The sequence below is a fragment of the Panulirus ornatus genome, chromosome 58, assembly GCF_036320965.1.
Source record: "Panulirus ornatus isolate Po-2019 chromosome 58, ASM3632096v1, whole genome shotgun sequence".
Lineage (NCBI taxonomy): Eukaryota > Metazoa > Arthropoda > Malacostraca > Decapoda > Palinuridae > Panulirus > Panulirus ornatus.
In genome coordinates, this window is record NC_092281.1 from 20747219 (window position 1) to 20762077 (window position 14859).

Here is a 14859-nt window from a genome sequence, read left to right on the forward strand (position 1 = left end):
ATTTCAAACTCTTTTAAGTCGCCGCTTCCAAAAGACGATCAGTTGTCGTGGTATAGACCAACAAATTTGATATGCTCTTCCAAAAGACGATTCGAATCGACTGTCTAATGAAAGCGTCATTGGAAAAGTCTAAGTTGTCTGTGATCATAACTAAGCCATTGGAGTGTCATCGGGTGGTGTTCCAAGACGAATGACCCCCACCTTATGAGACTCCTCATCTGACTCAGAGCTCAGGCTATCAGTGTTCATGCTGTTGACAAGCTGACTCACGCGAGTCACTGTGTACTGACACACAACCAAACAGCGACTCACGTTCGCTTCTGCTTCCCAACAACCCCCTCTCTCTCTCTCTCTCTCATCTGACTCAGAGTCGGATGTCAGTGATAGTACCATACAGACAACGGAGTTTCTTTCTAGGAATATTTTGTATCTCTGAAATGTTTATAGTTAACAATCCTAGAGTTAAATCTAATCTCACCGGGACATCAGGAAGTATACTTACAGATTAGACAGCTATGACAATAATAGCTAATGCTACTAGAAGTACTGCATGCTTGCATTTTGAAATAGTCGACTTTTAGCGCAAATTAGAAAATCTCTCGAGTATGGCAATGAAAACGTAGAAATACGTTTCACTAATGTCTGGTTTACTTTTTGTGCTTATGATCATGGCATTGAAGATGACCTGGGCGGTGACATGTCACACTGGATGCTACTTGCACTGCACTGCAAATATTTGATCTGCTTTGCTTATAACATGCTGCAGTTATCCATTGCAAAACTCTACATGGCAGACCCAAAGAAAAAAAGAAAATAGAGGAATGGATCTTATAATAATAAAGTAATATGAATATATAATACTAGACATATATATCTAGAGTTAATCATTTCACCTAAACTTCAACTAACCTTTTGAGAACTGTGGCGAGAAATGCAGGGAATCAGTGACCCATTTTCCTACAGGCAAACATGGATCAAGTACAACAACAGCAGACGATGTCTCAACACCACCAACACCGGCAACAGCAGGTAACTTCGGAGATGAGGACGGTTAATCAAAGTTACCAGGTGCAACAGCACTACGAACAGCATTACTCTGGGTCACAGCAGATGGGACCCGTGCCGTTCCAGAAGCCCCCGCAGCAGCAGTTTGTACAGTACCAGACCTCCCAACAGCAGACCTCCTCCTCCTCCTCCTCCACTCACCACCCTCCCGTCTTCAGTAGGCAGTATCAAGGCCCAGGTCAGATGACCTCCCCGCCACCCAACGTCAGACAGCCTGGTCCGCAGCCTTACCAGGCTCCTCCAACAGCTTTCCAGAATGCCACCCCACCGCAATACGCCCCTCAGAACGCTGCTCCACCCCAGTATGCTACCACCCCACGCCCGTTTGCCCCCCAACCACCGAGAGCTCCTCAAAATATTGCCCAGCCTCAAAAACCTCCTCAGAATATTGCCCAGCCTCAAAAACCTCCACAGAATATTGCCCAGCCTCAAAAACCTCCCCAGAATATTGCCCAGCCTCAAAAACCTCCCCAGAATATTGCCCAGCCTCAAAAACCTCCTCAGAATATTGCCCAGCCTCAAAAACCTCCTCAGAATATTGCCCAGCCTCAAAAACCTCCCCAGAATATTGCCCAGCCTCAAAAACCTCCTCAGAATATTGCCCAAGCTAAAAATACTCCTCAGAATATTGCCCAACCACAAAAAGCTCCCCAGAATACTGCCCAACCTCATAATGTTCCTAAGAATATTCCCCAACCCCAGAATATCCCTCAAAACGTTGCCCAACCTCAGAACACACCCCAGAATGTCGTCCAACCTCCTCAGAACACACCTCAGAATGTTGCCCCACCTCAGAAAACCTCCCGGCCTCAGAGCGCTCCTCAGACAGCCGCCACACCTAAGAGAACTACTCAGAAAAAAGCCTCTAAGTATTCCCCTCCGAGAACCGATGTACCAGAGGCTCCTCCTGGTTACAGTAATGCCTACACAGCTGTCCACGGAGAGTGGCCGCCGAAGGTAATGCTCTGCAACCCCGCCCACTAATACGCCCACTAACACGCCCGCGCGCCCTCGAGTAACTTCGCAACACTAGGACAGCTTGGCTGCTGCTCGCTGTTATAGCTAGTAATGGGACAGCTCTGGACTCTTAGAATTAGTCATATGTCACACCATTCAACTGTGCAGTGATATATGTATATATATATATATATTGCACTCACTATAGCTATAGCATAATCTTAAGCCACTTTAGATTTTTAGTCATTTACTTATGATTTATAATGATGTCTGAGCTATTACCTCACTCCTTTACTGGCAAGAAATAATATGTGCATACGAAACAGTTGAAGGTCTGTATGACTGTTACAGACAAGGTAAGGGTATTATTAAACACCTCTTGCACTATATATCTAAAGATAACATTGTCTAATTATAACCTATGGGAAGGTGGAGGGTGTACTAACTATATTTACATCGTATGATGTGATCATTATGTCTTGGTGAATTTCATCTCATCCATCACACGAAGAGAATTAGCCTTGGTGAAAGGCTAAAAGACACAGAATTATTCGCTGTGTCTTCAAGGCAACTCTTTTTTTTTTCCTTTTTAAAGCATTAAGCTTCGAGTAAACACACTCAGACACGCGTGCACGCACACACACACACACACACACACACACACACACACACACACACAGCTAAAGTATCTTTCTTCCTGACTGTGCAAATTCACTTGCCTTAACTCGCTCTTCGTCTTATTTGGATCACGCTTGAGACGCTGCCAGTGGCGGCCTTGGCAAGCCAGCGCACACCAGTATATACGAGCAAACCTAATTTCCCACACAAGGTGGGCACTGTAGGTGTGGGGCTCCGAACCATACCATCGCTGGGTGGTGGCGCTTCCTACTTACTGTAGTCCACTTACTGTAGGGACACCGAAGGGATAAGTTGACAGCCTCGGTTCAGGTCTGATTATTTTCATATATTTCGATAATACATTTCACTCTTGTGATCATCAGACAAAAATATTATGTGATGCAAAACGAAAAGAAAAGGAAAAGATTCAAGTATCACCTCTCATCCATTAGGGAAATTCTATCAAAATCTCATGCATAAGCGCAGATGATAGCCAGCCTAAAGGAAAAGAAGGGGACTAAATGCTACAAATGAACATGAAGGACTCTAGATGATTATTGAGAAACAATTGTACGTCGTCCTTACAGCAAATGCACTGTGAGCATGAAGGGTCTTGGGATATGCTGATATGGAGTATGTACCGTCATAGTGAGGGATGATGGCAAGGCGGGAGAGGGGTGACTCTCGTGTTTGTCTGGGGTGTGTAGCATTTGGCGAATGTATGTCTGTATTGTGTTGGAGCTTAAGATCGAGTTCGGAGGTCGGTTCTTCAGCGATTGGGTTATTTCATTGTGTTTGTGGTTTGTCAGTGTAACATATGTTGGGATGTGCGAGTAAAGATTATTGAAATGTGAGGCATGGGTGAGCTTTTTATTTGTAGTCTGGGATTGGAGGTTAGTCATAGAGTGGTATAAGTAGGAGGGGTGTAGTGGTGGTGCACAGAACTTTGAGTATGTTGAGGTGGGACTGTATTTGGAATATATTTGTTTCATTGTGTAGGTGTTGAGTGCTCGTGCTTGCTAGGCAGCCAATGATTGCTCTGAGCACTACCTTCTGTGGTTTCCAGCTTTGTTATATTTGCTTTTGAGAGGATAAAAGACTAGGAAGATGAGGAATGATTTAATGTAAAGTGGATGATTCAGTTGAGGAATTCTTTCTCTTGTCCAGATCTGGTGCCAGTTAGTCTTCTAGGGGCATTTAGCGTTTGTTGCTGCTTCTGTGTTGATGTTATTGATATAAGGAGAGAATGTCATGTGTGTGTGTGTTGTGATGTCATGCGTCTGTCGTGCGTGATGCCCAGAATGGTTTGTTTTATTCAGTGTGTGTGGCTGTCGATTCAAATTGACTGGGAGGATGTGATCGAAGACTTGCGTGAAGATGCAGATATTCTGCTCCTGTGCAGCATTGTCCCATTTGTGTAATGTAGTGTTGGATATCTATGTTGTTACTGCGGTATCAGGGTGTTGTGTTGTGATTGTAAGATCGTCTGCATATGAAAGGACCTTCATATTGAGGTTCGTCTAAGGTAATTTTAGTCGCGTCAAAAGAGACCGAAGAGGAATGGAGAAAGAACTGCTCCTTGGGGAACTCCACTGTAGAATTAGACATTTTCGAGGAGAAGCCATTGCGAGCGATTCTGGCATGGCGGCCAGCTATGAAATGTCACTGTTGTGGAGGATAATGTTATCTTTTACCCAAGTCTGTGCCAGGAGACAGTGTCACGCGCTTTGTTTATATCTATTGCCACTAGTACTGTGTGGGAGGTAGGTTGTGGTTGAATGAAGCCATTTAGGTTATGTTGTGGGAGGTCAGAGTGTAGTACTGTGGTATAGTGTCTGGGTCTGAAGCTTTGCTGTGCGAGTGAGATGTTTTGTTCTATTTTGCTGTAGATCAGCAGTAGTGATACGAGGAGGAGGAGGAGTTGGGTGGTTTGGAGAGTCTTGGGACTGGTATTATGCTGGCAAGTTTTCAGATGTTAGGAATTTGGTTGTGTAGCCAGAAGTAGTTGAAATCTGTAAGTGCTTGGATAGTAAATGGGGCATGCATGGCGTCCTCTTTTAGCACAGCGCTGGCAGCATTTATCAGTGAGAAAAGGAGAATGTTAGGAGTGAATGTGAATCACAACAAGGTTATTAGGTTTAACACTGAGGAGAGAGGCTAGTTGGGGTGTGTGTTTGTATGGAGAAAACTTCGAGGAAGGGATATGTTTTAAACAGCTGGGAGTTGACAAGGCAACGAATGGAACCATAGGAGCTAGTGAATCATAAGGTGGGTGTGGGGGCAAAGCTCCTAGGAGCACTGTGGATCATATTCTAGGAGAACGAGTGTTTGAAGGCATAGTGGTCCCAGTGGTGTTGTATGGATGCGAGGCAAGGTCTACAGATGAGAAAGTACTGAATAGGGTGAACGTATTTGAAAAGAAATGTTTTCGGACAATATCTGATGTGAGGAACGTTCATAGACTAGAATATGACAGGGTAAGAGGGATGTGTGTAAATAAGAAGAGTATGATGAGAGAGCTGATGAGGGCATGCCGAGATGGTTAGGCCATAAGGAAAGAACGAGTGAAGAATGATGGACGAAGAGGCTGTACACGTCAGAAGTGGGTGGGAGTGGGCAAGGAGGGGTAAGAGACCAAACTGGAAAACGGAAGGATGGAGTAATAAAGGTTTTGAGTGCTCGAAGCCTGAACTTACAGGAGGATGTTAGGCATGCACGGGATAAGTGAATTGGAGCTATGTGGAAATACAATAGTCTGTCACTGGTATGAACCAGCGCATAAGTAGCAGCCGGGTGGAAACCACAGAGACGTCTGTGGGGCTGTGTGTGGGTAGGTGTCCGTTATATCGGTGCATTACCGAAGTCAGCTATAGAAAAAGGATGTCAATGAATGAGGTATTTGCTCTTCCAGTTTCTAGCGCTGCTTCGATAACACAGTAAACAACGAACACGCATGGGGAAAAAAATTATATATATATATATATATATATATATATATATATATATATATATATATATATATATATATAGTGGGACGACCATTTTGGGTCTGTATGAGGGTAGTCCCCAGACTACCAAGTCTGCTGTCAAGAACGAAGGACATATGATAACCAGCGAAGAACTTTAAGTACGAATACTAATCGATAGAAAGTATAATCACTTCCAAGAGCGAAACGTGACCTTCCGTTCGATGTACGAGAGGCAAGAACGTTTACCAACAGACCACCGAGCTGATCGATTGGCTGAATACCCATTTGCCACGATAGGCCTCCGAGGGTGTCCTATGGAGCCAGCCTCCTCACCAGATACGATGTAGTAACTTTATCCAAGCTCACTGGCAAGTCCAGAGGAACTTTCCTGCTGATAAAACCTCCCTAATACATTTAGTAACTTTCCATCTGCCCCTCCCAATACATCCATAGCACCTCCCATAATTCATCAGTGTCATTCTTCCCCTCTCTCTTTCCAGATCAATAATGCCACATATAAATCACTGTCTTCCCTAATGTGTTTCTGAGACAGTCTTCAATCACCCTGTACATTATCTGAAACCTCAATAATCCTCCCTAATCAGCATAGCAAAGCCATATATATATATATATATATATATATATATATATATATATATATATATATATATATATATATATATATTCCTATGAGTCCACGGGGAAAATGAAACACGAAAAGTTCCCAAGTGCACTTTCGTGTAAACATGTTTACCAAATGGCGTCCAAGCTTCGTTTCTTCGATGTATATCAACTGACTGTTATATTTCTCTCTTGTGTCTCCCTTGATGATGTGACTATTACACGAAAGTGCACTTGGGAACTTTTCGTGTTTCATTTTCCCCGTGGATTCATAGGAATATCTTGATCACGCGCAAAATTGTGATCCTTCCCAACATCTATATATATATATATATATATATATATATATATATATATATATATATATATATATATATATATAAATGCTATGTCTGAATTCCATTGTGCATATACCCTTCTGTGTGATTTTGTAATTGCTTGTGTGATGTTACATACATTTCATGCGACTGATATATGTGTAAATACCTCTTCTTTTGCAGTTATTCATTTGCACAGATGAGGAAAGTTTTTGAGGCAGGGGCTCCACCTCAGAATTAAATTCCATTTTTACTGGAGGTTAGATTTTTTGTTACTACTTGCATTTATTTACGCTTATCCCACTTGTCCACAGCTCTGTCACACTGCAGAAAATTGTTCTCGCGTGCCTCGGCAAACTTTTCTCTCCTAACTTTCAATAATACCGTAATTTCTCGCATTCTCCCCTGAATTCAAAAGTCTATCTCATGTGAACGTTGCCATAACCTCCTGTAACTTTACAATGCGTCCAAAATGTTTCCATGTCTCCTCCTTTTCAATGTGGATAGATCAAAGCTTTCCCCTCCTCCTCCACCTCGTGGCACTGTTCATTGAATTCTAATAGCATTCTTCTTGCATTCTTTTACGACCCTTTCTCGGCATATTTCCGGTAAAGTCTACACATACGACTCTCCGCGTGGCAGAAGACAATACTGATGTTATCCTTTTACGTAATGTTATAGCGATAAGGTCAACACGAGGTCAAGTGTTTGTATCCCTTTCAAATATAGATTCTCTTAATCTCTCTCATCTTCCTGAGTTGAGAGACCTTTTTTAAGGTTGAATTTCTATCAGCCAATGTCCAACAGCTGCTGTATCTTGCCTACATAATCTCGGAACGTTACACAATTTCCCGTTATTTTCGCACTTCACTCGATATCTCCGGCGTCATCAGGAAATTTACTCTGGTGTGATTCTGCTTCGAGTAGCGTATCATGAACATGGATCAGGATCATCAAAGGATCCAACCCAATGGATCCAATACAGAGTCCTCCGGAAGGACAGGATTGGATGTGGTGACAAGCATGCTAAGAAGTTATGGTTTATTCTTTCTTTTTTTTTTTCTTTCGAAGTTAGAATGAAAAAGTTTGAAATCTGGGTTGCCATTTGTCGTCTCTTCCATAGTGTAGATGGACTACCTTTAAGAGAAACATTCATCTGTTGTCACGTGCAAAGTGCGAGGATGATCGTGGATGATTTTCGAAGCTTTAGGTTGACAGTCACTTTCTCAACGGAGGGGACGACTTCACATCGGAAATTATACGTTGTTCCAACCGACTCAGTTGTTCTCGCCAAAGCAATCTCAACATGAACAGCTTGCGCGTTATATCCGCTAGAACATCCTTACCATAAACATTGTAACTAGAAAACGCCTACACAAAGTTCTTGTCATCGTATTGCTTTTTGATGATATCGTTTTCAAATGCTTTCGAGATCTCCTGTTTAAGAGTGTTTCCTTGATGGTATTCAGACGTTCCCGGTAAGAATCAGATACAGTGAATACGTTCTAGGTCTTCTAGTCGTCCACAATACCCTTCACGTGTCTTTTATTTTCGTCTCTCTTCGTGCTTGAAAGTCCACTTGGTCTTGTCTTTCACTATAGTCTGCTCGTATCTTTTATTTTCGTCTTCCTTCGTGCATGAGAATACACCTACGTTGACGGAGATAGGAGAATATCTGTTCAGTCTTTGGGAATATCAGAATATTCTCACCGCCTGACTGAGCTTTTTACTTGATGTTGTAGCTCTGTCGCGGATATTACGATAGATGGCAAAATCAAGAGACTTTTATCTATCTTCCAAAACCATGGTAATCATTCAGTAACAGAATAAGTTTCTGCAGGAGAGTTTTCCAGTGTTGGACTCAAGAGAGCTTTGGCTTCACTCATTTGTTATTCCGATAGACACCAGGTTTAACAAGTCCACTCGGAGGGGGGGGGGGGAAACCTGGGCGTCTCTTCTCTTTGACATCCCACGGATCTGGGGATTCTGTGTTCCAGTTCGGTAAGATTAATTCCATGAGAGGTTGCGAATGGACCTTTAGTGTCCCCTGCAGCTGAGAATGGATTAAACGATTACGGGTACACTGATAGAATGCTGTGTATCAGACGCACCTGTGAAAAATCACTTCATGTTTTATTTTTCCAATAACCAGACGATTGATATCAGGAACGGAATCCTGAATGACACAAGGATCATAAATACATCCAGAGGGATTGGAAAAGACGATCATCTGTAGAATCAGAATAGATAAAGCAAGGATTATCCGCCGAATTAGAAAGGATTCATTCTCGGAAGGCGAATGAAATAGTAAAGGTTAAAGGAGATGATGAACATTGCACAATAAGCACCAGTGGAAGACGAGGTTGGTGGTAGTAACTTCTTGAACAGACGAGTGTGGATGGCGTAGTAGGGAGAGAACATCATTTCTGAAAGGGTATTATATTGTCTTTGATGACTGAATGTGGCGCAGCGAATGGGAAGAAAACCGACGCAAAGAATTGCTTATATTACCCTCCATAGATAAGAGGATTCGAACCCTAGCCACTACTTGTTGCGACAGTCAGGGCTCATGCCCTCAGCTACAGGTGTCCATGGGTAACGGTGGCCGAGTGGTTAAGACTGTTGCCGTGTTTGACAGGGGTTCGACTCCTCTCTCTGTGGTAATGTACGTACTACTTAAGAGCGAGTTTCCGCATCAGCGAGGCAGCGTCAAGAACAGATGACTGAGCCAATGAGGGAAAAATCCTGACTAAACCCTCCTCTATTCTTTCTTTTGGAAAAGTAAAACAGAAGTGAGGATTTCCACCATCGCTCCCACCCGAGTGACGCGCTCCTAGTGTTCAGAAAAGGTAGGCGGACTCAAACTTGTGGCTGGTGAGCGACGTGTCCCATCAGTTTTAAAATGGCAATAGGCCTACGTCCTATTGGCGGGCTACCAAAGAGCTGTATGGCGGTGGGCATGTCTGTCTGGATGTTGATGACAGGTGCTTTCTTTCATGTGAATGGCTTCTGATACCTGTAGTCTCCTCCGATCACTGCAATTAGTAATGATTTTGGTGTTATTCACTATAGTCTACATCGTTAGTGTCGTTCCATGCTTCTTTTCACGATGTTTAATTCTACCTTCTTGTGAGTGGAGCGAGAGGTGGCGGCTCAGGGTACACGATGTATGTCCAATGCAGTTTGTGGTGGGGCTAACAGCCCCCAATAGTGTATCGGTACTCAAAACTACATCGGTACTCATATACCACATCGGCACGATTCAAACTTCTAGAGCGACCTTCCATATTGTTGTTCAATACGAACGAGTATGTTTTCGGATTGCTGTAGTATATTATGCATTTATCAGACTTGATATCCTTGTCTCCATCAATCGCTTCGCAGTTTCTGGCCACAATATCTCGCACGACCTTCTCGTCCTTTCAACATGTTGTCGTAATCGTGTTCCTGTAGTGAACTTTAATGCTGTCACGTTAAGGTTGTCTGTTTACCACGAGATGTTGCTCTAGCATGTTGTTCACAATGGTATAAGCTTCAGTATTTGAATATCCATTGTTAATTAACCTTTGCCGGACACGTTGAAGTTCTTGGTGTAGAAGTCGCTAGATAAAGTACACTTTGATCGCTCTCCTCACGCATGCACGAATGTATATATGCAGGTAAATCCGCAAAGAAACGGAAGATAATAAGTGTCAAGCGTTTCCGAATAATTACACCATCGGGACTAAATACAGATGAAGAGAACCAGAATGAGAATATACCATCCTCCAGCAGGAGAGGCAGGCGAATGAATTATGAAACAGGTGAAAGGATTATGGCAAAGGTCACCTTTGATGGCCTCACCTCACCTCTCAGGTGACAAAAGCAGGTTGACCTATGCTCAGGGAAACCCAATTTTGTAACCTGAGAGAGAGTCTAGTTCATCAAGGTGACCACCTGTGCCTAATCCCTTCACCTGTTTCTTGAATCGTTTGCCTGCCCTGGGGTTTTTTTTTTATGTGTACTCAATCCTGACGAAGTAATTATACGAAAGCGCTTGACACACTGACTGTGATATTTCTCTCTTGTTTCTCCCATGATGATGTGATTATTACACGAAAGTGCACTTGGGAACTTATCGTGTTTCATTTTCCCCGTGGACTCATAGGTACATACATATATATATATATATATATATATATATATATATATATATATATATATATATATGGTGAGGTGCCTGAGGATTGGCGGAATGCGTGCATAGTGCCATTGTACAAAGGCAAAGGGGATAAGAGTGAGTGCTCAAATTACAGAGGTATAAGTTTGTTGAGTATTCCTGGTAAATTATATGGGAGGGTATTGATTGAGAGGGTGAAGGCATGTACAGAGCATCAGATTGGGGAAGAGCATTGTGGTTTCAGAAGTGGTAGAGGATGTGTGGATCAGGTGTTTGCTTTGAAGAATGTATGTGAGAAATACTTAGAAAAGCAAATGGATTTGTATGTAGCATTTATGGATCTGGAGAAGGCATATGATAGAGTTGATAGAGATGCTCTGTGGAAGGTATTAAGAATATATGGTGTGGGAGGCAAGTTGTTAGAAGCAGTGAAAAGTTTTTATCGAGGATGTAAGGCATGTGTACGTGTAGGAAGAGAGGAAAGTGATTGGTTCTCAGTGAATGTAGGTTTGCGGCAGGGGTGTGTGATGTCTCCATGGTTGTTTAATTTGTTTATGGATGGGGTTGTTAGGGAGGTAAATGCAAGAGTTTTGGAAAGAGGGGCAAGTATGAAGTCTGTTGGGGATGAGAGAGCTTGGGAAGTGAGTCAGTTGTTGTTCGCTGATGATACAGCGCTGGTGGCTGATTCATGTGAGAAACTGCAGAAGCTGGTGACTGAGTTTGGTAAAGTGCGTGGAAGAAGAAAGTTAAGAGTAAATGTGAATAAGAGCAAGGTTATTAGGTACAGTAGGGTTGAGGGTCAAGTCAATTGGGAGGTGAGTTTGAATGGAGAAAAACTGGAGGAAGTGAAGTGTTTTAGATATCTGGGAGTGGATCTGGCAGCGGATGGAACCATGGAAGCGGAAGTGGATCATAGGGTGGGGGAGGGGGGCGAAAATTCTGGGGGCCTTGAAGAATGTGTGGAAGTCGAGAACATTATCTCGGAAAGCAAAAATGGGTATGTTTGAAGGAATAGTGGTTCCAACAATGTTGTATAGTTGCGAGGCGTGGGCTATGGATAGAGTTGTGCGCAGGAGGATGGATGTGCTGGAAATGAGATGTTTGAGGACAATGTGTGGTGTGAGGTGGTTTGATCGAGTGAGTAACGTAAGGGTAAGAGAGATGTGTGGAAATAAAAAGAGCGTGGTTGAGAGAGCAGAAGAGGGTGTTTTGAAGTGGTTTGGGCACATGGAGAGGATGAGTGAGGAAAGATTGACCAAGAGGATATATGTGTCGGAGGTGGAGGGAACAAGGAGAAGAGGGAGACCAAATTGGAGGTGGAAAGATGGAGTGAAAAAGATTTTGTGTGATCGGGGCCTGAACATGCAGGAGGGTGAAAGGAGGGCAAGGAATAGAGTGAATTGGAGCGATGTGGTATACCGGGGTTGACGTGCTGTCAGTGGATTGAATCAAGGCATGTGAAGCGTCTGGGGTAAGCTATGGAAAGCTGTGTAGGTATGTATATTTGCGTGTGTGGACGTATGTATATACATGTGTATGGGGGGAGTTGGGCTTTTCTTTCGTCTGTTTCCTTGCGCTACCTCGCAAACGCGGGAGACAGCGACAAAGTATAATAAATAAAAATAAAATAAATATATATATATATATATATATATATATATATATATATATATATGCTATTCTCTAAGGCTTTGAAAAACAACGCCTCAAGTATATATCTAAGGAACATACGTACATCACCTTTAAAAGAAACGTTTTAAGCCTTTTTTTTTTTCTTTTAGCAAGTGCTGGAAGTTACCACCGCTTTCCTTAATCACGACGTGTCCTGAAATCTGATGAAAGACCAAGACGAGGAGAGCTACCAATGGCTTTTACCATGACTTTTCCGCGCTTCTAAGTCTCTAAGATTGTAGTCATATACTTCCCCCATGAACGTCTTGCACCCCTAACACCGACCTTCCGTGAGCGTGACGGTGTTTTACGGTAAACTAGGACGGGTTATATGTAACCCCTGACCTGGGATATCTGGTAGTTGACGAGGTCCCATAATGTGTCCAGACTTCATCTGAAACGGGGGAAAAAAAAAAACATGTTTCCTCGACAGTCCAGGTCTGCTTCGAATGAACTGGTTAAACCAAGAGCAATATCACTTTCTCCCACCCAGGTTTAGAATTCTCAGTGTAACAGCGATAACTCGGTTTCGACGAAAATTGTGGACTGGCTTTCGCACTTGTGTAGCAGGGGTGCGGGTAAATGCGTGTGGTCTGTAAAATCCCGACGAGAGGAAATTCTTTTTTTTTTCCCTGACGCTCATGCCATTTGCTGATGATGCAAGTCACCAGACGGTGCTTCCGTCAACACTGATGGACACCCACTCATTTTGCTCGTCTATCATTCGACCAGTGTTGCATCAGTCGTTGAACTTTGCTTCTGTCTGGGTCGCTAATATCGGAAGGTTTTTGTTCGAACTTCTCTTCGCACTGTGTGAAAATATGCTTCCACACTGGACGTAGATTGTTATTGGTTCGTAAACATGTTGACAAGTGTAGTTGGTTGAAGACTTTGCACAAACGTGCTGAAACCAGCCCGAACATAAGGCTGTGGTGCAGCCCTTCAATCCTTCTCAGTTCTAGCTCACCTAACGTTGGTGATATTCTAGATTTCTTAAGCCTTTTGCCTGGTATGAGCCTATTTTCCTTTAGATGATCCGTCGTTTGACAATATTTTGATTAGATAATCAATATCAGTTACTCAAAAGAGCCTATTTTCCTTTAGATGATCCGTCGTTTGACGATATTTTGATTAGATAATCAAAATCCGTTACTCAAAAGAAAAGGAGAAGAGTTGTATCCATTGGGTTCCACGACTACAGAAACACCCCGAATTCCTTAGCTTATATATCCGGCTTAGTTTTAGCTAAGTCTTAAATAAAGATTCCCAGACAGCCAAAGAAACATAAGATTTCGTATCAAAAGAAGTAGTTCATTCAATATTCAGCGATTAATCTAAGATGCTGTTTAACCATCTCTGCTGCTCGGTTTCATTTTACCCATATTGACTAAGGGAACCCAAGTGTTTACATTCAAGTGTACGAGTCGAAATAAAGCTGCTTCTTCAAAAAGCCTTCTTGCAAAGTCTGCATCTAACATCTAGCCTGACACTAAATGTTTGATGTAGAATTTGATCTTCTTTCTACTCTTAACTGGAACCTTTATGGTTTCCTTTATGATCCTCATTCGTAGCCACCACCTCCAGACCCTACGAGTCCTGTACGCTTAAACTACGTCTGTCCGCCACTATAAGAAATATGAACTTTTTTCGAAATTTATTTATTTTCAACATTGTATTTCTATATAACACCATTCAGGACGCCTTATAGTCCTGTCTGACGTCTCCTTTGATTCAAATCAGTAACAGAAGAGCATCCACACTATATAATCAACCCCACCACTTTCATCTCACCCAGTCATCCATCCAAAATACTCAACTAACCAGCTATGACAACATAACACAGTTCTGTGGCACCACTTCTAACACTAGATCACAAAAACTCTCGACAGTAGTCAACAATATCTCTACACCAACGTAAGTACAACATTATTCTCAATTTCCTCTTATTTGTTTTTTCTTGTATATGTAAACACAACATACTATCTTGATTCTCAAGTTTTTCAATTACCTGCTTACATGCAAACTATCATTTATTCACATCCTTTTCTCGTCTTAAAGTCGCCCTTAAATCTCACCTAAAAGAGGGTCTGTGATACTTATTCGACAACAGATTAACAACTTTGGCTCTCGGCCTGACCGTGAGTGAGGTGTGTTTTGGCGTGAAGGGGCTTGTGAGGAGATGTGGCAGGGCACCTGACCTGATTTTGTAGTTATGTGTGGTATGCTCCACTTGTATTCGGGATGTACACTGGCGTACAAAAGTCCTTTCCTTCAACCAGCCATCATAATGCGAGTCTGAAGTATAGCTATGGAAAGTGCCGTGATGGCCCAACAAATGTCGTACCGTCCAGTGTGTACGAGAGGCAAGGAGGAGGAGGGTGTCAGACGGGATTCAAAAAGAGGAATGTTGCGTGCCGTTAGTGAATGACGTCACGGAATACCCGTATCGTGATAGCGATAGGAATGAGATAACTCTGGTTCA

General features: G+C 42.7%; 1 protein-coding gene across 3 annotated transcripts in view; it reads left to right on the plus strand.

The window, feature by feature from the left end:
- LOC139766637 (uncharacterized) overlaps positions 1 to 14859 on the plus strand; it is a 134560-nt gene that overhangs the window by 105570 nt on the left and 14131 nt on the right. For all 3 annotated transcript variants that reach the window (XM_071695513.1, XM_071695514.1, XM_071695515.1), the window contains one exon: positions 964 to 2022. In XM_071695513.1, the coding sequence (XP_071551614.1) occupies positions 964 to 2022 (1059 nt within the window). The remainder of the gene's footprint in view (positions 1 to 963; positions 2023 to 14859) is intronic.